Here is a 26,921-nt window from a genome sequence, read left to right as displayed (position 1 = left end):
TTGCAAGATTTTGTTATTTTTTATTTTGATGAAAGGAAGTGCCGGATAGGGGGACATTTAAACTGCGTGCTGCAGAGACGAGCATGATATACACGCACTCCTCTTTACAACACCCCCCCCCCCCGCATGTTAGCATGCAAATAATAGCGAGGAACAACTGAAATTCCAAGGCACATCTTGCCGCTTCCTGGTCTCGGAACTAGCACAGAGCTTGAGCAAGAAGGCTCTGCGCGTTTTGGTGCAGGGCTGCAGCGGAGGCCAAGGAAGGCACGGAAAGGAAGAACCCAAAGGAACCCTGAGCGGGGGTTACGTTTCGAAGCAAGGAGCAGAACCCCCCTCCTTCCCCAAAAGTGGGAGAACTCCTCAACAATTGCTACAGGAACAAAGTGACTACTAATTATTTCGCCCTGCTCTTTGCAGTGTCAGGCAGAAATCCAGAGTCTGCTGCGGAAAGAGAGAAAGAAACAGCAATGGCAGGTGCCCCCAAGACTCCAGGATTAGAGCTCTCAGAAGGAAGAAATGAGGCGAGCCCCTCTTTGCTGCCTGGGGATTCTAGAAAGTGTTTAAATATATTACATATATAATTTATACCATGCCTTTCCTCATCTAGGAGCCCAGGAAGTTCCTGTCCTGGATAGGATCTTTAAAAAAAATTCAGCCACACTCTTGTGCCGGTTTTCCTTCTTGGCAAGCGAAACAGTCTGTGGGGAACTAGGGGGCAAGTTCTGGCTTTGAGGGGCCAGGTTTATTTGTTTTTAAATCCCGCAGGGCACAGACCTTCTGCAGTAGCGCTGAGCCTAACTCTCGCCAATCGACCGAAAGCAAAACCGCTTTCCGAGGTGGCATGCGTCCCTCTGAACCGGAAGGGGCCAACACTTGCGAGGACAAGCAAAAGGTCGAAAAGCAGTCCGCTGGCAGAAAAGAACATCTCAACCTCTAGAAGGGGAGAACTTCAGGCAAAGAGCAAGTAACCCAGAAAGGGGAGGGGGGATTCATACACACTTCAGCATCACCATCGCCCCTTACATTTTTGGTCTCGATAGCTCCAACCTCCCTCCTTCCAAAAATACACCAAACTCAATGACTGCCCCAAACATATACACAAAAACAACCGCTGTACATTGTTAGCATCCCCACCATCCCATAGTTTCCGAAGAAGCTGGATCTTGAAAGTGACAAAAGAAAGGAGTGAGATCCATTTCACCCTGGGAGAAAAGAAAAGAAAAGAGCTGAGGATGTTGTGAAATCTTACGACTGCGGGCTGAGCCACAGCATTGGCACCGTTCCACCCCACTTTGAGTGGCACCTCCCATCTCCAATGGAAAGCAGGAACCAACTGCAGGCAAATAGGGCATTCTCCCTTAGGGGGCCACATGGGGCTCGCACACACTTTCCTTTGTGCCCTGCTTAGAAAGCACACAGGCCCAAGCCATTTCCCTCTCGCCTCACTCCTTCCTGAGGGAAAACCTGCTCTTTAGCGACTGATCGGAACAAACAGCAATCCAAGGGAAATCTGAACTGCCAATTGCTCTGACTGAGCACTAAAGAGCGGTTTCCCCCCAGGGGAAAAGAAGCAGGACAAAAAGAAGTGTGGGTTAAACCCAGGGCTTCTTTTGTGATGGTGTTTCTTTTATGACCAGTACAAGTTATCGGCTTCTCTTTCTTGCAGTCCACAGTAGCCATTTATGCTGGGACCTACAACATTTCTATCAAGGTAAAAATACTGGCGCCTCTTTTTCTTTTAACCCCCCCTCCCCATAAAAAAAAAAAAGCTTTGGTCCTGCCACTTACACAAGGCTTGAGAATGAAAACAGTCAATGACAGCCATGTGTTGCTCTAGACCTCTTCCCCCATGTCTACGGTGACTCCCCTAATTTTGAGCAGTCCTTCATTACATCTCCGGTTCTCCTATTATTCTGGATCTGTTTCTTCAGCTGCATCCAGCCAGCTGCTTAAATATTTAAACCAGAGCTGGAGGGTAAGGAAAGGTACCCCAAGGAAGTGATATTTTAAGTAGCAACGTGGTAAGTGAGTGCACGTCTTTTAAGCTAAAGTCGCTGTTACGGATTGGGCTGCTTGCGGCATCCATCTTAGTACGAGCAGCTGCATATGAGGTGAAGGTTTCTGTATATTTTAACGGTTCTACAGAAATGGGGGGGGGGGGATTTCTGGCAAGTGCCGCTTATCACACAAGGGTGAAGCAGTCCTTGTGTGAGGCAAGCTGAGGCGAGCACCTCAGGAGGCAGATTTGGGGCAGTGGAGAGGGAGAAAGAACAGGGCACGATCCGCTATATCTGTCTGCCCAGGCTATACTCAGGAGGACAGGCCTGAGATGTTTTAACTGCCTGAGACAAACAACAAGGTGTCTTCCCACTGCCAAGTACAGAACTAACTGGACTGGAAACTGAACTTTACTTCAATGCTGACAACTGGATGGTGTCCTCTTATCACACCTCAGGGCAGGAGGGTAGCTTAGTGGGTTGAGGGTGGGGGCATTGTGTGGCACACAAAGCTCCGACCCCTTGCTGCTGCCTCGCCCCCCAGCAGCTGCTGCCCCATGTGACTGCCTCACCCTAATGGTGGGGCCGGCAAACTGGTCTTTAAATTGGAGATTAGGGTATAAATGCAATTCCCAAACCAATACGCCAAGCGAATGGCTCCACATTTTTGACGCAGTTGACTTCAACGCTCCCCAAAGGCACACATGAAGAGTTAAGCCTACACAAAAATATATATATCCAGAGGAATAATATTGAAAATGCATATGAATTTCATGTGGGCTTTTTTTTTTTTTTTTTTAAAGTGTTCTAGCAGAAATGGGGGGGGGGAGGAAATTCAAGATGGGGGCGGGGGCGAGGAACGACGAGAAACCAAACTGGGCCGATTCAGCCATTCCTACTTCACCCTTGCCTGAAACCTGTGCCTGCATTACCCTCCTGTGTCCACACGGAGGAGCATTTGCACAGCTGTTACTTACGGATGCCACAACTGATTGCCCTTGATAAATGACCAAGAGGCCGACTGCTGCAAATATTCTCAGGAGGACCCCAGACTTTGCGCTGCTTTCCAGATCCCCTACGGAATTCCGAACTGAGGAGTCATCAAAAACAGGCAGACACCTGCCCCTACAGGACTTTGGACCTTTGGATTAAAGGAAGGGAATGGACAGGAAAGGGGATGGCGTCAGACATCCTTTGCACTTCTGCTGACCTGTGTCTTCTTTATTACATCACCAGGGGATGCGTATCTCCAACGGAGGAAGGCACAGACTCCAGGCTGCCTTTGTAGATTGGGGTACGCTGGCCGGAGTCTTCCCTGGAAAGAGAAAGGTGGATAGCAGCATTCGGGTTTCATTTTCTCCATCACTTGAATAAGAGTGCAAAGCGTTTTCTTTCTTTTTTTTTAAAAAAAGAAATTAAGCTGCCATAGACTGACACAAAAGTCCAGTGGAGGAGGTTCATCTTTCAGGCTCATTCTACACGTACAGGTTCGTCCGTATGTGTATATTAATGGAACCAATTAATCGCAAGAGGCCCCAAGGAAGGAAGAATTAAACCACCACCGTTTGGGTCGCAACTGGATTATCTGCACAGCCCGGAACAGAGGAAGATGCTTGAGCTGTCCTTTCTCAGCCCGAGGGCCACATTTCCTTCCTCCTGGGGGGACTGCACACCAGAGATGGGTGGGGCCAGAGGCAAAAGTGGGTGGAGCTACAAAAGTAAAAGCTCCCCTTTCATAGCGTGTAAAGGTTTCATACACACAAACCCCTCTCTGTTCACTATATAGAGACAAACAAGAGGTGTTATAGAAATCAAGGACACATTCCACCCATGCACAAATACTTGGGGTGCAAGTATTTGAGGGAGTCTGGGGAGAAGGATCTGGCTAAAGAGATGGAAAACCCCAGGTACCAGAGAAAGAGAGAGAGAGAGATGGCTGGTTGGCTGCTACATTTGAACCTCTCAGCCTGATATGTTCCCTGCTCCTGCTTTAACAGTGAAGTAACACCCCACCCAGGGACACGGGTGGCGCTGTGGGTTAAACCACAGAGCCTAGGACTTGCCGATCAGAAGGTCGGCGGTTCGAATCCCCGTGACGGGGTGAGCTCCCGTTGCTCAGTTCCTGCTCCTGCCAACCTAGCAGTTCGAAAGCATGTCAAAGTGCAAGTAGATAAATAGGTACCGCTCCAGCGGGTAGGTAAACGGCGTTTCCGTGCGCTGCTCTGGTTCGCCAAAAACGGCTTAGTCATGCTGGCCACATGACCTGGAAGCTGTATGCCGGCTCCCTCGGCCAGTAAAGCGAGATGAGCGCCGCAACCCCAGAGTCGGTCACGACTGGACCTATTGGTCAGGGGTCCCTTTAACACCCCACCCACCCACTGCAGCAGGGTTACAGCAGACCATTAAGCTCCCCCAGCAATACAACCCCGCAAGGTACTCACAGGCCGGCTTTCTTCTTGGCAGCTGCCCGATGCCGGGGGATCAGGAAGGCAAAGACCAAGATCACCAGCAGTAGCAGCACTGCAGGCAATGCCACAGCCAGGGCCAGCATTGGGGTGCTAAGGGACAGCACGGACTCTGCAGGGAACAAGGCAGACACGACAAAGGCAAGCCAGGTCAGCACCTTCAGCGGAGGGTGCAAGAAGAGGCCTGCTGGATCAGGCCAGTGGTTATTGGTAGTGAATCAGGTGCTCGTGGCAAAGTGGAAAGCAGGACTTGGGGCACTCGCCCTCCTCTCCTGCAGTTGCCAGAGGCTGGCATTCAGACGTGTTGCTGCCTCTGACCAGCAGCCCTTTAGAAAAGAGGACAGGGAAGCTGTGGTTGTCTGGATGGGGGTGGACTCCAATTCCCATCAGCCCTAGCCAGCAAGGTCAACGGTCAGGGATGAGGGGACTTGTAGTACTAGTAAGCATCATCACCAAGGTTGCTGTTTTTTTAGCAGGAACTCAGGGGAACTGAGTTCCTGTAACTTTTAAAAATTAAATAATGATTTTTTTTGGTCTGGAAGCTGGAATGCCAACACCCAATGCCTGAGCCAAAAAAAAAAAAAAAATCAATCATCACATAAAGTTGTGGCCCTTTCTAATCCTGATCATTGACTGCTTGAGTTCGACAGTGGAATTTGTTCGACAGTGGAATTTGCTGCCAAGGAGTGTGGTGGAGTCTCCTTCTTTGGAGGCCTTTAAGCAGAGGCTTGACAACCATATGTCAGGAGTGGTCTGATGGTGGTTCCTGCTTGGCAGGGGGTTGGACTCGATGGCCCTTGTGGTCTCTTCCAACTCTATGATTCTATGATTCTATGAGTTTATTAATCACGTTACATTTAGCCACTGCCTGGGGCGGGGTGTGTGGCACTGACTGGGCCCCCAACAAACAAACAAACTTCTTGGTGTGTTTCCCCCCAGAAAAAAACTAACAAGAACAACAATAATAATGTCCACCTGGACATTATTCTGCCCATGCCTTTGAACCTGCTTTTGCAGGTTGGTGACATGTGTGGACTCCTCTTAGAAACCACACTTTCTGTGCCTGTGTGTTGGGGAAACTAGCTACAGCTGCAAACATGGAGGCTCGGTTTATTTCTGTGGCTTAGCAGCTACCAATGGTCCTGTTAGCAAGCAGACATGCCTTTGCCCATGCCGTGGGCATACTGACTGGGATAAAGCCCCCTTGGACTGAGCGGGGTTTTCCTTCCCTACAGACGCATTCAGGACTGGGCTATGGTTGTATCAAGTTTGTGATGCTACTGGATTAGTAAAGGGAGAATTCCTGCGTTTCAGGAATTTCCATGCCCTTCCCGCTCTGCAATTCTATGATTCTTTGAGAAAGAGGACTTGGGGGGTAAAGACTGAAGACGGAGATGCCAGCTGCCTTCAGGAAGGAAGTGGGAGGCACAGCCCAGGGTGGTGGGGTGCCTGGGGTTCACCCTCCGAAACGTGGGCTCAGGGAGGGCTCAGTGGGTGAAGGCGAAGGATTGTTCTCACCGAGGGTGAATCCGCGCTCGCTCCCCTCCACGTACAGACGGATTGACTTGCTCTTGGTCAACTGGGGCAAAGTGGGGTGTTGCGCCCGGCAAGTGTAGGTCCCGGCTTGCTCCCGGTTCACCTTGGAAAGCGTCAAGTCGCTGGAGACCAGAACCCAGTCGTCTCCCTGCAAGAGGGGGGAAGAAACCCTGTTAAAATTATGAGCACTTTTTTAAAGATCAAAGCCTCCAGCCATTTGCAAACTCAGCACTGAACTAGGCACGGCAAGAGAAGCGGATGCTAAACAGTAAAAACCTAAATCCTAGTCGCCTGCAATAGGTTTATAAAGTTATTCCATTTAAACAAAACAACAAAAAACAGAAAGATTAACTTGCCTATCAGTTATTGCAGTATCTTTACATTCGTTGACACACACCCTTTAACAACACCTGAGTCAAATACTGCCTGCCCTCATCCCCCGCCCCCTCTTCCGCAATTGAATTTCCAGAAATTAGTGTGTGTTTTTTACTTTGAGGGTGTGTGTAATAGTTATAGGGGCTGGGGTATCCCTGAGGAGCCAGGCGTCCTAGTAGAACGGGGGCAGAGAATGACGACATAGACGTTTGGGTTGCAGCCAATGCTAGTCCTACTCAGAGTAGACCCACTGAAAACAATGGACGTGACTAACTTTAGGCCCAGCCTGAGTAGGATTTAACTGAGACAGCCCTTTTGTCTTTCTAAGAAGGAGTGTTTCCTTCCCCTTCAGCTCCCCTCAGCACAAAATGTCTGCTTACTGGACTCGCCCCCCCCCCCCCCAAATCGCAAGGTGAGGGGGGAAATGTTGGCTGAGCACATTTGGGGATCCATCTTCGAATCCCCAAATATGTACGACCCACACTTTTCTCTTCACCTTGTGATTTTGGGGGGGTGAGTCCTGTTAACGAAGAGCAGGACAGCCTGTTATGAAGATGAGGTAAACACAGGCTTCCTGGATCTGCGTTTTACCTCACAATGCTAACATGGGCACAAGGCCAAGGGGGAGCTGAGGTGGCTATGAAGGTGGAAAGCCACTGTGTTTGGACAAGAAGCCGGTTTCACCTTGAAATGCTCTCCCCTGCGTTCGCACAACGGCTTTAATAGCACTCTCCATCGTCATGTCGAACTATGTGCAAATAAGGCGAGGGCGGAAAAAGACAATGGACTTGGGTTTTTGACAAACATTGCCTCAGCAGCAATGAATGATGGTGTGTGGGGGGGGTGCAGATTCCAGGAAATGCCCTGTTTGTGAAGAAAAGGGGCAAACATTTGACATATGTGTTGGAGAGTTGGGGCTGGGGGGGGGTCTCCCTTCCTTCCCTGTGGGGCGAAAATCTCACTGGACTGCCTTGGAATGAAAGAGCGGGTAGGTTCTTCAAAGCGCAGAGGGGTCAGGATATTGCAAGCCCACTTTTAGTGGGGGGAAACGACTCCTTTCTCCAGGGTTGTTAAGTAGCCACACTGTTTGCCTAGGACAAAACCCAACAGGGTGCATCAACCTGAACAAACTTTTATTTTATATATATATATATATATATATATGTGTGTGTGTGTGTGTGTGTGTGTGTGTATTTTAAAACTATATTCTCCAATAGAAGGGGTAGGTGTGTCATTTCAGCTGCCTCCCTTTTCAGTTCTAGTGTAGCTCTGAGTCCTAATCAAGCATTTTAAGGGAACTTGCAAGGGCTTAAACCCAGGAGGGGGACATGTGTCCTTGCACATGCTTCATGTATCCGTTTCTCCGTGTTCTTTCTGGACAGGTCTGGCTGCATCCCCCCCCCCCATCATACTTTTAAAACATATGGATCCCTCCCAGAGAATCCTGGGAACCGTAGTTCACTCAAGGTGCTGGGAACTGTAGCTCTGGGAAGGGGGCCAAACTACGCCTTCTCATGATTCCTTGGGGGGAGCTACGTGCTTTAAAGGCCTGGGTGCAAAAGCAGCTTCTGACAGGCTGACCATCCTTATGAGGCGCTTTCCTAGGCATGAGGCACGGCCACCTATATGCGTGCAGCTGGCAATTGCCCTCCCCCACGCAGAAATCGTAATTGCCAGCCTTTAATCTTAAAAAAAAGAAAAGTTTACAGCATTTGCAAAACCTGAGATATGAGGCAAAATATTCATGCGCTTTTTTGGGTGAGAAACTAGCTTGCTCCCAACATTCAGTGTTTTACTTTGGCCTCCGCTGGAAAAATCCCCCATAAACACCCATGGAGTTGGTGCACCCCACATGTGCCCAGGCACTCCCCTCCCCTACATTAAGCCCCCACCCTGCCCCAACCACATATTCTTGGCTAGGTCTCCTCTTGGATCCCAATAGGAGCAGCCAAGGGTTGAAGGGGCCACAGAGTTGTGGAGCTGAGGGTAATCTAGCCCGCCCACCCCAATGCAGGAATCTCAACGCGCAGTCGCCCATCCAATCTGAAACCATACCGGAGCCTGCTTAGCTTAGCAAAGGTGCTGGCAGCTTTGCCACCGCACTGCTCTCCACCTGGCAACTAGCCCTGTGCTATTTTTCTTACGTGTTGCAACGTGTCTTTTATAACATAAGTAACTGGTCTGCGGGCCGCTGTGCCTTGGCAGAGATAGATTCCCTGGCCCTGCTCTAAAGATCTAAAGGTCTTCTCACCTCTCGGGTCCATTCGTAGAGCGGGGGCTTTGAAGAGCCTGCAGAGCACCGAAGGTGCAAGTCACTGCCTTCAAGCACCGTGACAGAATCTCCTACTGTCCCACACCAGGTGTTTGTGCGAGCAAGGAGGATGCTGTGCAGGTCTGGAGCAGGAGAGAGGTTATAATAATAATAGTAATAGTAATCATCATCATCACCAACATCATCATCATAATGCCACCCCTGGGTTTTTGTCACCTAGATCCTATTGCTGCTGTGTAAACAAGTAACCTGCATTGATTGATTGGTTTAAACCGTTAAACATTTTTTAAAAGTTAATATATGTTGTGGTCTTTGAATGAAGGGTAGAACACAGATTTAACAAAATGAATAAACATTCAACAAAATAAATAACAAATATCACGGCTAATATTGACACATTATTGATATTTTATCATTGTTGTTGTTGTTAATATTCCATAATCACAATTTCAAAGCATTTGCTATAAGTATCTTCAGCCTGACCGGGTTCAAGCAACTGTTATATGAAGGCATAAACTTAGGAATTCCTAGCCTGGTTAACCATTTAAATCTTTTGTTTTTCCCTAGCAAAATAATATGAGCAGAAGGAGAGGCTTAAGCAGATGTGCCTTTCTTTCTTTCTTTCTTTCTTTCTTTCTTTCTTTCTTTCTTTGTCCCTTCTCTCTCTCTCTCCTTCCTTTCTTGATGTTTTTAGTAGGTGGTGCTGTGGCTTAAACCACAGAGCCTTGGACTTGCCGATCAGAAGGTTGGCGGTTCGAATCCTTGCAACAGGGTGAGCTCCTGTTGCTCGGTCCCTGCTCCTGCCAACCTAGCAGTTTGAATGCACGTCAAAGTGCAAGTAGATAAATAGGTACCACTCCGGCAGGAAGGAAAACGGTGTTTCCGTGTGCTGCTCTGGTTCGCCAGAAGCAGCTTAGTCATGCTGGCAACATGACCCGGAAGCTGTACATCGGCTCACTTGGCCAATAAAGTAAGATGAGCGCCGCAACCCCAGAGTCGGCCACGACTGGACCTAATGGTCAGGGGTCCCTTTACCTTTTTTAACCCCTTCTTTACTGAGTTTTAGGTGCAAGTTATGCAAAACGAGAGTTTGTGCTGACTGAGCTTTGCTGATAGAATCTACGTATAAAAACTCTATATATGCCAACGTGGCATTAAACAAACAAACACTACCAGGGCAGCAGCATACCACAAAAGAAAAAGAGTACAAAGTAATCATGAAAGTGAGGTAGCTAAATCAAAATGCTATAAAACAGTTGTGTACGGTAGGTTTTAGGTCCACTATAACTTCCTATGACTCCTGCCCAGTTCAATCCTTCTAATTTCTCTTTAGCAAGGGTGCTGGTAATGAAGCCTTGCAAAACTACATTTCCCAGGATTCCCTGGGAAGAAGGTGATGCTTGTTTGTTGTTGTTGTTTTAAAAAAGTCTGCTGCAGGGATACGCTCTAGAGAGATGTTTTAGATTGCGAGAGACAACTTTTAAAAGGCTTCCCCATTCCATTAAGAGCTGCGACGGCCCATGCAGAAAATGCCTGAAGGTCTGATCTTCAGTATGTGCTGTCATTTGATGACAGGTCATGCGTGCCCGGAAATACAGAACGTGGGTAATGAGCCGCTGCCTTTACTGTTCCATTGGGACCAAAGTTTGTAGAATTTGCAATCCCGCACACATATGCACCAGTCCGTGGTTAAATCAAGCAGGCACAGAGCACCAGAACAGACTCTCGCTGTGGCACAAGGGTATCGCAGTAAGCCAAAGTTCGGGAACCTGTGGCACTCCAGATGTGGTTGGGCTCATCACCTCTCATCATCACTGACCACGCCGGATGGGGCTGATTTTATTCAGAGAGGATTTCCGTACCACTTAATCATCAAAAGCTCTTCAGTGGTTTGCATAAAACATGCATGAGGATTGCCAATAAAAACCAGATATTTAAAAACAAGCTGGCTTAATTCATTTCTGTATTTAAGATCAGCAGTTTTAAAAATATGCACGGTTGAAATAAAATCAGCGTATTAAAATACACACCAAATCTACATGTCTGGAGGCGCTCGATTCAGCAAAACGTTGGCAGGCGCCAAAAGGAGCCCAACGAAGTCACCTGCCCGATATCAATGGGCAGGGAGTCCCAGAGTGACACCACACTGAGGGACCAGCTCCTTGCAAGTGCAGAACATCATGTGGCACTTGTAAATGCGTCAGTTCCACAGATCAAAGTAGTTGAGTGGGCTTTATACGGGGGGGGGGGGGGCAAGTAATCTGATGGGGGATTGGAGTTCAGCAATACTGGTCCAACTTGCACCGGCTACCAATTAGTTTCCAGGCAAAATCAAAGTGCTGGTTCTGACCTATAAAGCCTTAAACGGCTCAGGACTGCAATACCCCAAGGGCCACCTCTCTCCATATGAACCTACCCGGACCCAGAGATCATCCTCTGAGGCCCTTCTTCGTGTGCCTCTCCCTCGAGAAGTCCAGAGGGTGGCACCACGAGAATGGGCCTTTTCTGTGGTGGCTCCCCATTTGTGGAGTGCTCTTCCCAGGGAGGCTGAGACGGGTGCCTTCATAATACACTTTTAGGCGCCAGGCAAAAGCGTTCCTCTTCAACCAGGCCTTGGGCTGATTGACATCTAATGCCCCTTTAAAATGTGTTGTTTTCATTGTCATTTTTATGATGTATTTTATGTTTTTTTATATTGTGGTTTTATGTTTTGAACTGCCCTGAGATCCACAGGTATAGGGCGATATACAAATTTAATAAGCAATAATAAAATAATAACAACAACATCTGTGATGGAGGAGGAGGAGGAGGAGGAGGAGAAGAAGAAGAAGAAGAAGAAGAAGAAGAAGAAGAAGAAGAAGAAGAAGAAGAAGAAGAAGAAGAAGAAGAAGAAGAAAAGTTTTGAAATATTTTATGGGCTCAGGATGCTGTCAAAAGAGGGCTGAGCATTTCCTGTGTCCTGAGGAGAGTGCAGGTGGCGTTCATATTCTAAATTTGTGTTGACAAGTTGCATGTGCTCAGGATAAGTTAGAAAGCACTCTGTTGGTGCTCAGGAGTGCTCTTCTTTATTACTCTTCCATAAAGAAAGGCCATGGCCACAGCTGGGGTGTGTGCGGCTAAGGGAGCGAGGGCAGGGCTGGCATCAACAGTCCCTGCAAGAGGTTACACTCCTGCCGGTTACCTACAAATTGCCAAAGGCCAGTTGCAAGGGCAGCCCCACTAATCTTCCCCACCTGCTATTTCTCCATCACCCACTAGGAGCCAGAGGAAGGAAGAAACTTTCCCACGTACATTCCATCTGCAGGTCCAGCTCATTGGAGACAGAGGCATTGTTGGTGCCGTTGGAGCCGGCGCAGCGGTAAGGTCCAGCGTGCCAAGATTTCAGTCCACTGATGGCAAGTTGGAGGCGGCCGTCGTCGTAGCTGACGCTGACGTCGTAAAACCAGCAGCGCATCTCGCTGGCTTTGTCAAGCGAGATCCAGGAGTGGAGCCACTGCAACAGGGAGAGGAATGCCTCGCATTAGTCAACGCCCTTTGCAAGATGGCGCTACCCAAAATGCCAACTGGCGGTGGCACAGGTCCCCTTCTGAGCCCCACGCCACTCAAGCCACACCGACATGTGCTTCAATGCACTCTGGAGCCATTCAGTGAACATTAAGGCATTTTGGTTGGAGACCTGACCATTGTTAAGCGTTGCGTTTGGAGTCTAGGGTGGCACACGGCAATCGGAGCAGCTGCACCGCGGTTGAGCGAGGAAGCAAAGGGAGCCAAAAATAAGGTTCCTTTAGTTGGCCTTTAGTTGTCAGGAGCTTGTCCTACACTCGAGCAGGACCCTGGCAGAGACACATGCCCAACTGGCATGTTCTCTCCCTCCTGGTCGATCGTTCGGGAGCTTCAAAAGCTTTCTTCAGCCTGAACATCACAGCGACCGATGCCAACAGACATCGGCACACTTAGGGATCCGCAGAGTCTTTGCAGCTTGCGTAACAGACCTCAGCAACTCAGCATTTTGGCTAATCTACTTTATTTACATATAAACACACGGAGCACTGCAACATGGCTCCCTCTCTCTCTAGCATCAGACAGCAAAGAGAAAAAACAAAGGACTATAGTCCCACTTCACGGAACACAGTAACACAAACATCCTGTCTCCATCACTTCCCACTCTGTGGAGTCAAAACATACACCGTCATGTGATAGACAATAATCCCATGACTGCAATCACGGAGCAGGAATTCTAACAGTGTTCCTGCCATGTATGTCGAGTCTGTGGCCTTCTAGATCATGTTAGACTCCAGCTCCCATCAGCCCCAGCCAGCATTGCCAACAGGCAGTCAGGAAATAAGAGAGTTGTCATCCCACAGCATCTAGAGGACCAAAAGCTCCCAATCCCTGCTCTAATTGCTGCCATCTTGACTCCCAGCAGCTGCAGGAGAATGGTTCTACATCCTGGAAACAGTGCCCCCTAGTGGCCACTTGGTGGCCTTGTTTCCTGCTTGGCAGGGGGTTGGACTCGATGGCCCTTGTGGTCTCTTCCAACTCTATGATTCTATGATTATTGTTTTCCTCAGACACTTCCTAATCCTGAGCTGTGGCCTCTCCATTTCTCCCATCTCCTCCCAATCCTGCTTAGAGCAGCCTCCCATTCCCTCTCCAGTCAACAAAACACCTGTCATAAAATACCTCCTTCAGAACTCTTCATTCAAGTCTACATGTGAGCAGCTTGGGTTTAGCAAAGCCTTTCTTTAAAGACCTTTCCTCCTCATGAACAGCATGTTCACACAACAAACCTGTTTCACTATAGGGGCTGCAAACCAAGAGACTTGAGTGGGCTGGGTAGAGGAGAACCGTCGTTCAAAGAGCAGCATGGATTCTGGGACAAGTGATTACCAGCCGCAGAATTGGGTCCAGTCCAATTCTGAAATATACTTGTCCATGCTATCACATGGTTCTTATCCTACCAAATCCTTACTAGTAAGGCTGCCCACACCACACATTCAAACCACAACCCCTCAAAAAACACCACCACCCAAATCCTGGGAACTGTAGTTTGGGAAGGGTGCAGCACCACAAGGGCTAAACTATTGTTCTCGGGAATCTTTGCAGGGATGGGAAACGTGCTTCAAATGTAGAGTGTGTGCTCAGCCTAAGTTACCAATCTCTGTCCTTAGCTTGTTCTTTCCTGAGTCAGAGATGGGCAGCTGTCACATTTGGGGCAATCCTTTGGGATTGGGGGTAGAGTAGACATTGGCAGACGGTAGGGCTGGAGCCCAGTGGCGTAGCGTGGGGGGTGCAGGGGGGGGGCCGGCCGCACCGGGTGCAACATCTGGGGGGGGGGGCGCTCGCACTCGCAGCTCTCTGCCCCTACCTGGCTCACTCACTCTCTCTCACTGCAGTGCTGGCTGTGCAAATCCGATCCGAGCCGCCGGGTCGCCGCCCACTGTGGAGGGGAGGGTGCCAGGCGTGCGGTGCGGTGCAGAGAGAGAGCGAGGGACTATCTGGGGGAGGGACAGTGCAGCGGGGGGGTTGCAAATTACTTGCCTTGCCCCGGGTGCTGACAACCCACGCTACGCCACTGCTGGAGCCTAATGTGGGCTGGAGCCCAGTGTAGGTGACATCAGAGCAGAAGATAAGTGGGGCCATCCCTTTGTCTCGCTTCCTTTCTGCCGCCCTTTTCTCTCTCTGTCTCTCTGCCATTCCCCACCCCCAATTTACATTCTACCCACCACATGAAGTTAGGCTGAGAGTTACCTGAAACCTGCCCACCTGAGGCCTAGCAAAAGGGTCCTGCCCACATAAGAACCACCAAACTGTAGAATTGGAAGGGACCTCGAGGGTCTAATCCATCCCCCTGCATTGCAGGAATATTTTGCCCTGCATGGGGCTCAAACCCACAACTCAGAGATGAAGAGTCCCCTGCTCTACCGACTGAGCTGTCTAGGATGTTGCCTTTCATACTGGTCTTGCCGCGGTTGTGCCCCAAAGAATCCTGGGAATTTTAGCATGGTGAAGTAGTACTGAGAATTATCAGGTCAGGATCATTATCCCTGCATTGCAGGGGGTTGGACTAGATGACCCATGGGACCCCTTCCAACTCTACGCTTCTAGGATAGCTAATACAACCCCACTCCCAGATTCCCTGAGAAAAAGGCCTGGCTGTTACAAAGTCCAAAAGTGTTGCAGAATGGAGTTCTGCTGCTCAGGAGCCTGTCTGCTACATTCCAGTATTATAATTTCTTTTTCTCTATCTCCAGCCGCAAGTGAGTCAGCATTCGGCAGCCGCAGCACAGAGCATGCTCAGCCTCCCTTGCGCTGCCCTGGGATTTCCCCATCTCCTGCCCTAGGCTTTTTCAAAACAACAACGTTCCACTTCTGCAAACCTTGCAGCCACTCGTCCTACTTGCATCGCTCCTCCGCTGTGCGTGGATGGGGCCCACTTTGGATGCTGAAAAGCAACAGCACCCACACCTGAACTTAGGAAATAACTTTGGGTGCCCCTCTGGGTGCTGCCCAGTGTACTATTTGCAACCAAGCGTTCTGCAACTGCAGCACAGCGCCCCCTGTTGAGCAAGCCACCCACCTCCCTCCTCGCTGCTTTGTCTTGCAATTACATCTGTAAGTTTATCCTGACCTTGCTGTATTTCTGGAAAGTGAATCCGCTCATCTCCTCTCCTTCATTGCCCAGGCACTCCAGAGTCACGTTCCCGCCCTCAAGGACAGGGCCCTCCTGGTCGCTGCGAAGGACGATGGAGACCTCTGGAATTATAAAAGAGGGGAGGGCATGAGACAGAGGCCGCCACCCACACTCTGAGCCAAGGGTCCCCCAAGCTCGTTGGCTAGATCATCTCCAGCACCCACTTCTTATTTCTCATCTTCTACTTTTTTAAAAAAGTATACGGCCCTACCCCATAGGCCTCAGGGTGGTTCACAACACAAAATTACAAAACAAAACAAAATACGTGTCAAAAATAAGAACGGAAACAAACCAATAGTCCTCTGTTCCGCAGCACATTTAAAAGGGAATCAGATGTCAATCAGCCACAGGCCAGGTTGAAGAGGAACATTTTCGCCTGGTGCCTAAATGTGTATAATGAAGGCACCAGACAAACCACACCGGGGAGAGCATTTCATAAACGGGGAGCCACTGCAGAAAAGGCCCTTACTTGTGTTGACACTCTCCGGACCTTTCGTGGATAAGGCACATGAAGAATTATGTTATGTAATCCTTGTACATTTTGGGATGGCGAATCTAAGCCTAGGCTTCCCCCAAAGAACCCTGGGAACAGTAGTTGATTGTGGGTCTGTGAAGGTATCCTAAAGACTTTCAGTCCCTGCAACAAACTACAGTTCCCAAGTTCCTTTGAGGTGGGGGAGCATAAGAGTGATTTAAATGTATGGTGTGGACTTCCTTCTGTATCATCCTTCCTGCTCTCTTAAGGTGGGAAGGAGAGGCTTTTCCTTCTGTCTCACCCAGGGTCGTAGTGCGTCTGGATACAAGGGGTGAGAGGGAGATTATGGAACTCCTTGCCCCATGAAGTTTGGTCGGCTCCTTTCTTGGTTTCTTTGTTGCTAAAGGTCATTTTTCATTCTATTTTTGTTCTACACTGAAAACCTTTTTGTGTCCTTCATTTTGGTTGGGGAGGGATTATGGGTTTGTTCTGGTCTTTATTATGTGCTTTCGTTTTGCATTTCTGTGCTTTGAACCACCCTGAGATCTTTGGCTGAAGGGTGGTGTACAAATTTAAAATCATCATTATGATGAAACTAACATTTAAATGTATTGAGCAGCCTCAATTGGCGATTTTCTGCTTGTTTTTCTGCTTAGGTTTTTAACTGTCAACACTTTGCCCCTAAGAAACTTCACGCTTGAGATATATACTAAAACTGAAACCTTTAAATGTCTTAAGCAGCCTTGATTGGTGCTTTCAGTTAGGAAGGAAAATGTTTATTTATATATATGCAAACATTTCTACACCTTTGTGTCCCTTTCGCCAAACCATATCTTTATTATTTATTTATTGCATTTCTGTCCCACTCTCTTTCTCAAAGGAGCTCACAGTGGCATACATGTTTCTACCCGTTCTCCTCTAATGTCTACAACAACCCTGTGAGGTAGGTTAGCCTGAGAGGCAGCTAGTGACTGACCCAAGGACACCCAGTGAGCTTCATGGCCGGGTGGGCATTTGAATACCTGGTCTCTCCCAAATCCTAGTTCGACACTCTAACCACTACACCACACTGCCTCCTAATCTTACTGATTGCGGAGGCTCAACCTCAGAACTTGTCCCATAGGCCCTTGACACAACTCCGGGGGCAAAACAAGCATGCACAGAGCACCTTCTATTAAAAGATAGCTTGCGGCTAAGAAGGCATTTTGAAAGCAAAAGGTTGCAGGTATCTCAAAAGTCGGGCAGTGAGAGAAGAAGACCCCTGTAGAAACTGTGGACAGTTGCTGCTGCTAGTCAGCATGAATAATACTGAGACAGACAAGACAGATGGCCTGACTCTGCAAACACTTCCTAGATCTGTTCTCCAAGAACCCAAAGCCAGCCCACACATGTCTACAAGCACCCAGGCAGGCCTGAGACCGAAAATCTCTTTCAGTAATATTTAGTATTTGCATCCAGTTGTAGTCTTTACCACAATCCTGCAAGAAAGGTGACCTCCAAATTTCTAGAGAGGGTGGCTACAGTAGGTGGGACAGACTGGCTTGTCAAACGCAGTCAAAAGAGTTTATGGGTATATAAATAATACAATAATAATACTTATTATTAAGATTCAAGTGGACCTTTCTGAGTTGTAACACAATCTGCATACACACCACACCTCTAAAACACACTCAAAGGACATTTCCCCTGCCTGCCACCACAACAAAATCCTGGGAATGGTAGTTTGCACCTTACAGAACTACAATTCCCAGCACCCTTAACAAATGACGTTTCCCAGGGTTCTTCAGGGGGAAGAGCGCTTTGAATGTGCTTTAAAGGTATGCTGTGTGTGTTAAGTCTCCTGGCCACTACACCGGAGATTTCCAAACTGTGCGTCGTGACGCATTAGTGTGTCGGCTGCAGTGTGCAGGTGACCATACAGCTGGCTCAACAAAACACTTCTTGTTCATCTTCTCGCCATCCTTTCATTAATTACAAACTCTGTTTTCGATGCCAATTCTGGGGTGAACTGGCTCTTCCCTGGCCTCACAAGATCTCCCAGCCCAACTGGTCTTACCACACAGAAGCAGAACTAAAGCTTCGTGAGAGTGGGAAAGAAGATTGCCAGCTCTTTCTCACAAGGCCTTCGGCAACAATGTGAAATGCAGAAATCGAGCCAGAAAAGCTTCCAGGCGCTCGCTATTTCCAGGCTGGATTTGGTTACCCACCGGCAAATTCAGGTTGTACAACTTAAAATGAGATCAGTGCTCTTGTGCAACAAGTCCAGTTTCCCAAAACTGCCGTGTGGAAAAACACTTGCAGAGCGAATGCTCAATTAACAGGAAGCAATCAAAAGGTTTTGCCTGCAAAATGTCAAGCTGCTACATATGTGTCCATCTCACTCAGCGCTGCCCACTCTGACTGGCAGCAGCTCTCTGGGGTCTGAGGCAGACATGTACAACCCATCAACTGCTCTCTGATCCTTTTAAATGGGAGATTCCGGGGATTAACACACACACACGACCTTCTGCATGCCAAGCACCCGCCCTACCACCCTGGCCTCCCAAAGCAAAGGGGCAGGAGGAGCACGGGGCAGTTTTAAAATGTGGGCCAGCGAAGTGAATTCGAGAGTGTTGTGCCATTCGACTCACCTGCCTGGCTGGTGCGCAGGGTCACAGCCAGGCCAGCCGCCACCAGCCAGAAGAGCTTCTGTTGAAACTGCGCCATCATCGCCCTGCTGCCTGCTTGCCTTCTGTTTTGGGTAATGAGAAAGTTCCCTCCTCCGTTTCCTGGTTCGCCCTTAGAGGAAAAAGAAGCGAGAAAGCCACCGCGTTAGCAGCCTCGCACCCAAGCGTGGGAAACCGGCCGTGCTTAACAGAAGAAGGAAGTGGGGCGCTCTGGCTGCGACCCCGAAACAAACCGTCTCCCCAACCTCTGCTACCCCTGCGCACCAACCTTTCTCTTCCTCTCTCTCTCTCTGTGTCTCTCCCCCCACGAGACCGAGAGGCGTCTCTGTACTTGTTTGCCCGCGCCAAAGGGGTGGGGGAAGAAGTTAATAACAAACTAAACCGGAGCGGCCAGTTGAGGAACTGAAGACGCAGCTCCGTCGACGCGCACGCACAGAGAGCCGTCGGGGTGTATAGAAGTTCAAGCACGAAAGGCACAAAGAAAGTGCGACGGGAAAGGGGGCGGGGGGGGGGCAAGGGGCGGGGATGAGGTAGAGAAGGCAGCCGGGAAGTGAAAGGTAGCGGGGCAGGGCGCCCTGCCCCAGCACCAACTCACCCGCCGGCGGAGCTGGTCTGCTGGCGCGTCTCTAACCGAAGGCGCAATTCTAAATTCTAAGTTCTTGCAGACGCGGGGGAAGATAGTCGCGCCAACCAGAGCGCAAAGGCGGCTGCGGTGGGTGAAAGTTCCCTCTCCTACTCTTGCGGCCAACCGCAACTTTCGCAGCCGGCCGACAGGAGAAGGAGCTGAATCTTAGGGCCAGGCATGATGGGTCTGAGAATTTGGGGAGCCCCACACGCGCGCGCACACACACCAGGAGAGTCCGATGGTGCCAGCCGTAACCAGATCGGGCGGCTGTTCTCCGCATGGGAAATTACGGAGTGCTGGGGGTACGACGCAAAGTCTACGACTTCTTGTAACTGCAGGATGTTAATTTTTTTGCAGTCTATAATAATTCCCCTGGTGGGCTGGGCCTGCTGGAGATGGGTTGGGAGGACACGCTTCGGAACCGAACCCTCGTAACAAATTGCTTTGTTTGCCCGTTTAACTTTCGCAGACGCAGCGTTCGCATAGCAGAGCAAGCAGATAGGCCCGGAATGCCCTTCTCCAGGAAAGGGCAGGGGGTCTGATTATGACAGCCCCTCTCAAGAAAACTGGGCAAAGAGCGGTGAGATAAACAGAGCAGAATAAATTTGCGTGGTGGGGGGCAGAATCTGTGATCGTATCTCAAGGCTTGAGATCTTGGCAGGAGTCAGACCCCTGAAGCGATGTGAAGATCGGGTTTCTCCACCTGGGGAATTTCCACTTGGACCTTTGGCCTCGCTTGCCGCAGGGAAGCTGCTGAAGTTTTTGCGCAACCTGACTCTTCGTGCACGCACATCACACAAAGGTTTTCCCCTCAAGTGTTTCTTTGCTTTGGGGAACAAAGTCCGCCGCTGTGCAGAAATGAAAGTAAAACTGGCCCCAGCCTCGCACAACAAAAACTTTCAGAGCCGACATTTCCTTCCCAACCTTTACAGGACTCTTGCGTTTTTGCTAGCAGCCGGACCTTGGTGCGATTTTTTTCCTCATACTGAACACTGGACGAGCCAAAACACTCTTCAGGGGAACGAACGATTTTTCTTTCTTTCTTTTTTGAAGCATTAGGTACTGTACTCGGGAACAGATGCCGTGTGTTTCACATGTTCATTTTACAGAAATGCGTTCCCCTCCATCATAAGCGCAACAAGGGAGTCGTGTTCTAGAAAGTAATGTAAGCCCATTGCGACCGAAAAGTCACAAATGGGCTGTGCTTCTGTATTAAACGGAGAGCTCCCCTGATTCTCAGCAGAGTGGTATTGCTGGTACAGTCTGGTCCCTAGTGTCTCTATAGTTAAAGCCCTCTATTGGGGTGGGGAACGTTTTGCAGCCCAAGGGCCATATTCTCTTCTGGGGAACCTTTCCAGGGCCACATGGCAACGGTGGGCAGGTCCAGAGACAAAAGAGGAGCGGGTGCACATTTTCCCTTCGTACAGTAGACTTAATTTATACACAAGCTCGCACACCTTTCTCCTTTAAGAGGCACTATCACAGTTCAAGGACACATTCCAGACAAATAGACCCAAGGGGTGAAGCAGGCCAGTGAGGGGTGGGGTCTGGCGGGGAGAAGGGATGTGAGTCATGTGACCTGCAAAGAGTCCTGAGCAAGTCCGGCCCAAGATATTTTGGCACCTGATGTGAACCACAAAATGCTTCTCCTCCTCCCCACAAGGGAAGGAGGGAAGATCAAGGCGATAATGAAGGAACAAGGGGATAATGAAGATCTGCATTGAGATCTTCTGCCCCCGTGGATCCTGCCACCCGAGGCAGTTGCTTCACCTTGCCTCATAAGTGGGCCCTGGTCCCGAGAGCCAAATAGAGAGGCCTGGACCCCAGGCATGACGTTTTTCACCCCTGATCTAGACCTGCATCACTGAATGGTGCAATTCAGACTCTTCAGTGCCCAAAGGGTTGTCCTAGAGGAAAAGCAGCTTTCTGTGGTGGACAGAGGCATTATGGAAACATGCAAAGCTGTGCTAGCTTAGGAACATGAAGAAATGTAATTTATGTTTCAAAGATACAGTATTGCCCCAATCCTGGACAGCCATGCTGGCTAGAACTGATGGGAGTTGGAGTTGTAACAGCATCCGAAGGTCCACAGCTTCCCTCCATTCCTAATTCAAGGACTGTTTTGTCCCCAGATGAGGTGATGGCTGGTGGCTGGGATGGCGATGGGCCTGTTTATGGTTCTTACCAACAACAGTCATTTGGAGTTCCCATGTTCAGAGGCCGTGTACCACTGAATTAGCTTAACTGGTTGCAAAAGGAGACGGGACTTTGGCACTTTGAGTAGCTGCATAGTAGAGGAAACTTCAGCAGGTTTAAGCATGCACAGCAAGCTCTCCCTTCTGAAATCCCCTCTTCATCACAACTATTCAGGGCACAGGAACTCTCTCCCCTTTTGAACGCAGCCGCGCTAGGTGGGATGCAAACTTTGACCAAGCCAGGGATCCAAGTCACTTCACTCTGTGCCCGAAAAGGTAAATAATTATTATTTATTTGTACCCCGCCCATCTGGCTGGGTTTCCCCAGCCACTCTGGGCAGCTTCCAACAAAGATCAAAAATACACTAAAATGTCACACATTAAAAACTTCCCTAAACAGGGCTGCCTTCAGGTGTCTTCTAAATGTCAGGTAGTTGTTTATCTCTTTGACATCTGATGGGAGGGCATTCCACAGGGCGGGCGCCGCTACTGAGAAGGCCCTCTGCCTGGTTCCCTGTAGCTTTGCTTCTCACAGTGAGGGAACCGCCAGAAGGTCCTCGGAGCTGGACCTCAGTGTCTGGGCAGAACGATGGGGGTGGAGACGCTCCTTCAGGTATACTGGGCCGAGGCCGTTTAGGGCTTTAAAGGTCAACACCAACACTTTGAATTGTGCTCGGAAACATACTGGGAGCCAATGTAGGTCTTTCAAGACCGGTGTTATGTGGTCTCGGTGGCCGCCCCCAGTCACCAGTCTAGCTGCCGCAACCCTCACAGTTCCCCCCTGCATAGCACATTGTGGGTGAAATGGTTCTGGCATGTGTACATAGATACACAAATGAACCCCCACCTGTGTAAACCACCCATCCCTTCTTTGGAGGAGAAGGCTTGTACATAGGGAACTGCATTATAGTGAGTTACACCAGTATGGTATAATTCAGTGTTGTCTACACCAGTGGAGAGAACCTGCAGCCCTCTGGATATTGTTGGACTACAATTCCCCTCAGGTAGCATGGCCAACGGTCAGGGGGTGATGGGAGTTGTAGTCAGGCAACCTCAGGAGGGTTGCAGGTTCCTCATTCCTGGTCTACACTGACTGGCTGGGATTTCAGGCAAGGATCTTTCCCGGTTCTACCTGGAGCTGTCGGAGATTGAACCGTGGAACCTGCCTGCGACAGATCTACAGCCCTTCTCCTAGTAGCAGCCAGGGTGACCAGATACAAAAGCGGACAAGGCTCCTGCACCTGTAGCAGCTGTGCAGAAGGTTTGCCACCTGCCCACCCTGCTAAATAGTCACTCCCCTCTATGGCTCTTGATGGAGATTCACATTTACCTGCAGCATGCCAGGCCAGGTGCAGACCAGGAAAGGGGCTCTGAGGCAGGAGGGGGGGCGGGTCTAGAGAAAAGAGAGAGTGGCAAAAGCAAGGAACCCAACAAGCAAAAGGAACCAATCTTGGCTGGAGCAGCCAGATACGAATCGAGATGGTCTCCTGCGCCTGCAATAACTGCTTTGAATAGGGTGTCACTTGTCATGCAGAAGGGGCAAGTTGTTCATGTTAGAAGAGGGAATTTGAGCAGGTGTAGCTTGTCATGCAAGACAAGCTGGCGCTCTGTCATCTTTTGCATCTGGTACCCTACACTGAATACTAATGAGAGAAGACTGTTGCCATCAAGCCCTGGCTGTGGGCTTTCTGGAGTTACCTGGTTGGCTACCCTGGGCAGGAGATTGCTGTGTTATGTAGGGATAGTCAGTGTGGTACCCTCCAGATGTTGTCAGCCTCCAGCACCCATCAGTCAACATGGCCAGTGGTCAGGGATGAAAATTAAAGTCCAGGAACATGTGGAGGGCACCAAATCGGCTACTCCTGCTGTATTAGATGTAATAGTGGGGGCCATTCACCCCAAAAGATGAAAGCGCTATGGTACCACTTTACAAGGTCATGGTGTCCACCAGAGAATTTTGGGAGCTGTAGTCTGTTAAGGGTGTTGAGGGTTGTTAGGCCCCTGTTCCCCTCACAGATATATCATTCTCAGAGTTGTTTACAACTAATCCCTTTTCACAGGGAACTCTGGGAATTGTTGCTCTGTGAGGGGGATAGGGGGTCTCCTAACAGCTTTCTCCGCGCCTTTAGCAAACCTGGAATTCTTCCAGACCCTCCAAGTGTCCTTATTTTCTGAGATTTACAGAAACCGTCCTGGTTTCTGATTTCATACCAGAAGGTCCTGCTTTTTCCTTAGGACGTCCCTATTTTCATTGGAGAAATGTTGGAGCTTATGTTCTTCCCTCTACAATTCTTTGCTGGAAGCCATGACTGTTTAAAGTGGTAGCATAGGACTTTCAGTGTAGGGAGTGAACGTGGCCTTGGTCTTATCTAGAAGGGCTCATTTTCATGAGCAGCAAAATACAAGCAGGCTGGCATTTGAAAACCAAGCTGCCAGCTGGAAACCTTGGGCTCCTTCCACACAGGAGGCTTCTGCAGATTCTCTGCTACTCATGCCAGCAAAGGGGACTGTGCTGGCCAACATCTTAATTCAAGTAACAGAGAAGAGAACACCACGCAGTTGGCTAAACTGAAATAATTGCTGGCACACATATGTAGTCAAAGTTCCGTGTTTTTTCAGTGCAGTCCTGTGCATGTCTACTCAGAAGTCAGCCTCATTGGGTTCAGTGAAACTTACTCCCAGGTAATATGTGTAAGGGGGTTGCAGCCTTCAGGGGTTACTCAGGTAATTCACTCCTGAACTGGGTAAATATATGGCTGCTCACTCATTGGACATGAGACCAAACCTTTGCTTTTTACTTCACTCTTACAGTGTGGATATAAGTGGACTTAAAGTGAGTTAAGGTCTGTAGGTCACACAGTTAATGGTACATATGTGACCCTAGTTTTTAGATGGATTGGATTGGATGCCAACCATTTTGGGCTAAGAGCAGTGTGAGAAATTTTGGGGTGTGGAGATACATGTATCTGCCCATACCTTCCAAGATTTCTCCAATGAAAATTGGGACATCCTATTTAACAACAACAACAACAAGATTTATACCCCACCCATCTGGCCCAACCACTCTGGGTTGTTTTCAACATATATAAAAAAATAATAAAACATTAAACATTCAGAAACTTCCCTTTACAGGGCTGCCTTCAGATGTCTTCTGAAAGGTGTATAGTTATTTATCTCCTTGGCTCGGGGTGTGTGTGTGTGTGTGTACGTGTGTGTGTGTGTCGCATAACTCCATACCATCCAACATTTCTCTGATGAAAATAGAGATGTCCTAAGGAAAAGCAGGACATTCTGGGATAAAATCAGAAAACGGGGCGGCTTCTGTAAATCCACGACTGTCCCTGGAAAATAGGGACACTTGGGGGGGGGTCTATATGACCCTCCCCCCAAGAGCATGAGAGTTTTGTTGCTGTGATTACCAGCCTACCACCACTGAAACTTCCTTCTCTTTATTTCAAGTATTATAAAGTACAAGGTAACTTGGTTGTTGCTATAACCTTGAGAATACCCACGTGGGAACTGCATTTGTCCTAGCCAAGCTAGATAAGGCACAAATGTATTAAATTCTCCTTCGAAATAACAGTAAGAACTTTATACCATTATCTGTGCAAAGTCAACTAAGCCAAGAAAACTGTGGGAAGCTTTCCAGGACAGAGAGACAGAGACAGAGGAGGAAGAGATAACACGAGGCGCTTACTCCAGCTGGACCCTTTGCCTAGAAAGCCTTCCATTTATTTGTTTAGTTATTTGTTTAAGCTATTTTTATTCCCGCCCTGTGACACAAGAAGAGCTAATCAGAGCGGCCGACAAATCCAAAGGTTCCTGTGTCATCTGTCGGCGCAGCAACGATGAATTAAATAAAATCATGAGCATTAGCAGGGATCAACCAACATGGACTAGCGGAAGCAGCCCCGTTAATGTATTGGGCCACTGGTTGGTGACAAGGGACTGTTTTGTATTTATATGTCATTTCAAATATTTATAGCCCATTTCCCATTTCAAGCTAACATTCCCAAAGCGGCTCACGCTAAAAACACAGAACAATCACTGTAAGGCAACATAATAAATAACATTATCATAATAAAAAAAAAAGAGCACGAGACAATCACCATAACAATAGATTTAGAAGCTTAAAAGAGAAATCATAAAAACGACAGAAGCAGCATAACAATGAGACACCCCAGATAAAACAGTGATTACAGGAATGCGATATGAATATCCCATCAGGTCCCTGCTCTGAAAATCTGTGTTCTGCCAATATGCCCAAATGGGAACACCCTAACCTAGCACCTAAACCTTAAGAAAGTGGGTGTAAGGGTGGGTCTACTTGGGGAGGCCATTCTAGCAAATGGGGTGTGAGGGATTGCGGGGGCGGGGCGGGGCGGAGACTCTTTTCTGAGGTATCTGTTCTGGGATGCTCACTCTCGGAGTCATTTTTCAAGACTTTTTGTTTATCTTGTTTATGAAAGTATCATCAGGGAGGTGTACTGCAAAGAGAAAACTTAAAAAGCAATACCAAAGGATCGTTAAAACGAAATAAAACTTTTAAACAACTGCATAGACCTGTGGGCATTATTTATTTTTTTTAAAGCCTTCAAGAGACACCTGAAAGTGAAAAGCAAGGATGCCTGCTGAATCTCTGCTGGAAAAGTATGGGAATGGAGAAACTTAAATGTCCGACTTCTGGTTGAGGCAAGCTGAGCCTCTGCAAGATGGAGGTAGCATTATTGCTGTTGTTGCTTACATTTGTTGCTTTTTGCAAAAAAGAAAATATCAAAGCAACTTAACAAGGTAAAATATGATATTGTTGCTATGATAATGATGATGATTACTAATACTGTTATGCCTTCTCACACACTCTTCACCAGGAGATCCTAGGGCAGGTTACAACAATTTAACAACAGCAGTAATTTTAAAACAGTGCATTAAAAAGTGAAAACATCCTACAGCTGAGATTCTATGGTGGGTCCAAAGCTATATAGCTCAGGCATCAACAGCCAAGGCAAATAGTTGCATCTTTAGCATTCAACAAAAACTTCATAACTAAGGTGGCAGATTCACCTTTGTGGGGAGGGAATTCTGCAGTTGAGGGGCTACCACAAAGAAAGCCCTCTCCTGGGCCTGCCACCCCCTGAACTTCTGAGGGCGGCAAAACTGCCCAGAAACCCTCACCCCTCACCTCTGATAATCTTAACACCCAAGAGTGTCTGTAGAGAAAGAGGCTGTTTTTCAGATATTTGGTGCTGATGTCGGTTTTTTAGGGCCTCAGACATGAATATGGGCACCTTCATAGTAAAACAACAGTGGTCACAGCCCTGTCTGAGGTGTTTTCCTCTGCTCTGAGCTATTAGAGTCAACGCTGCAAGAGGTGAGCCGCAACATCCGTTTCAGAGCGGTTTTGTGTCATGAGAATTCTTGTGTTTGTGCACACTATAAGGAAATAACCACTCAGGATATCCCCTGGCTACCCACAAACAGCAAGAAGGAAACTGACCGCTTAAGAGGGAGAGGAGAAGCTGGGCCCGTCCATCACCACCTTCACATGGAGGGACTGGTTTGCTGCACCCCAAGTAGGCTGGGCAGCTGCTGGTTCCGTCCTTTCCTTAGAAAACTATGAG

The 26,921-nt window shown here is 48.6% G+C and overlaps 1 protein-coding gene across 6 annotated transcripts; it reads right to left on the bottom strand.

The window, feature by feature from the left end:
• LOC310684512 (basal cell adhesion molecule-like) lies at positions 1-26,921 on the bottom strand. Of its 6 annotated transcripts, none has more exons than XM_083455774.1 (9): positions 26,798-26,921; positions 18,448-18,595; positions 15,280-15,404; positions 11,940-12,141; positions 8,628-8,770; positions 5,984-6,149; positions 4,442-4,577; positions 3,211-3,315; positions 1-1,205 (listed from the first exon to the last, which is right to left on the bottom strand). In XM_083455774.1, the coding sequence occupies exons 2-8, from the start codon at positions 18,524-18,526 to the stop codon at positions 3,225-3,227; spliced, it is 942 nt and encodes a 313-aa protein (XP_083311900.1). In that variant the 5' UTR covers positions 18,527-18,595; positions 26,798-26,921; the 3' UTR covers positions 1-1,205; positions 3,211-3,224. The 6 variants fall into 6 exon arrangements, with proteins under 6 accessions (XP_083311900.1, XP_083311899.1, XP_083311904.1 ...); XM_083455773.1 differs by lacking the exon at positions 26,798-26,921 and adding an exon at positions 19,812-20,240; XM_083455778.1 differs by lacking the exon at positions 26,798-26,921 and adding an exon at positions 19,079-19,580.

This window comes from Podarcis tiliguerta (assembly GCF_965153285.1).
Source record: "Podarcis tiliguerta genome assembly, chromosome: 8".
Classification (NCBI taxonomy): Eukaryota; Metazoa; Chordata; class Lepidosauria; order Squamata; family Lacertidae; genus Podarcis; species Podarcis tiliguerta.
The sequence above is the reverse complement of the archived record's forward strand: the minus strand, read 5'-3'. Positions and strand labels throughout refer to the sequence as shown.

What these genes read in the sequence shown, in the direction of transcription:
- LOC310684512 (XM_083455773.1), bottom strand. Translation starts at nt 19,901, where the DNA reads ATGTGCGTGCACGAAGAGTCAGGTTGCGCAAAAACTTCAGCAGCTTCC. An exon ending in TCCAAGTGGAAATTCCCCAG is followed by an intron (nt 18,596 to 19,811) that starts GTGGAGAAACCC and finishes TTTTCCTCTAAG; the next exon opens with GGCGAACCAGGAAACGGAGG. An exon ending in TCTACGAATGGACCCGAGAG is followed by an intron (nt 6,150 to 8,627) that starts GTGAGAAGACCT and finishes CCCCTCTTGCAG; the next exon opens with GGAGACGACTGGGTTCTGGT.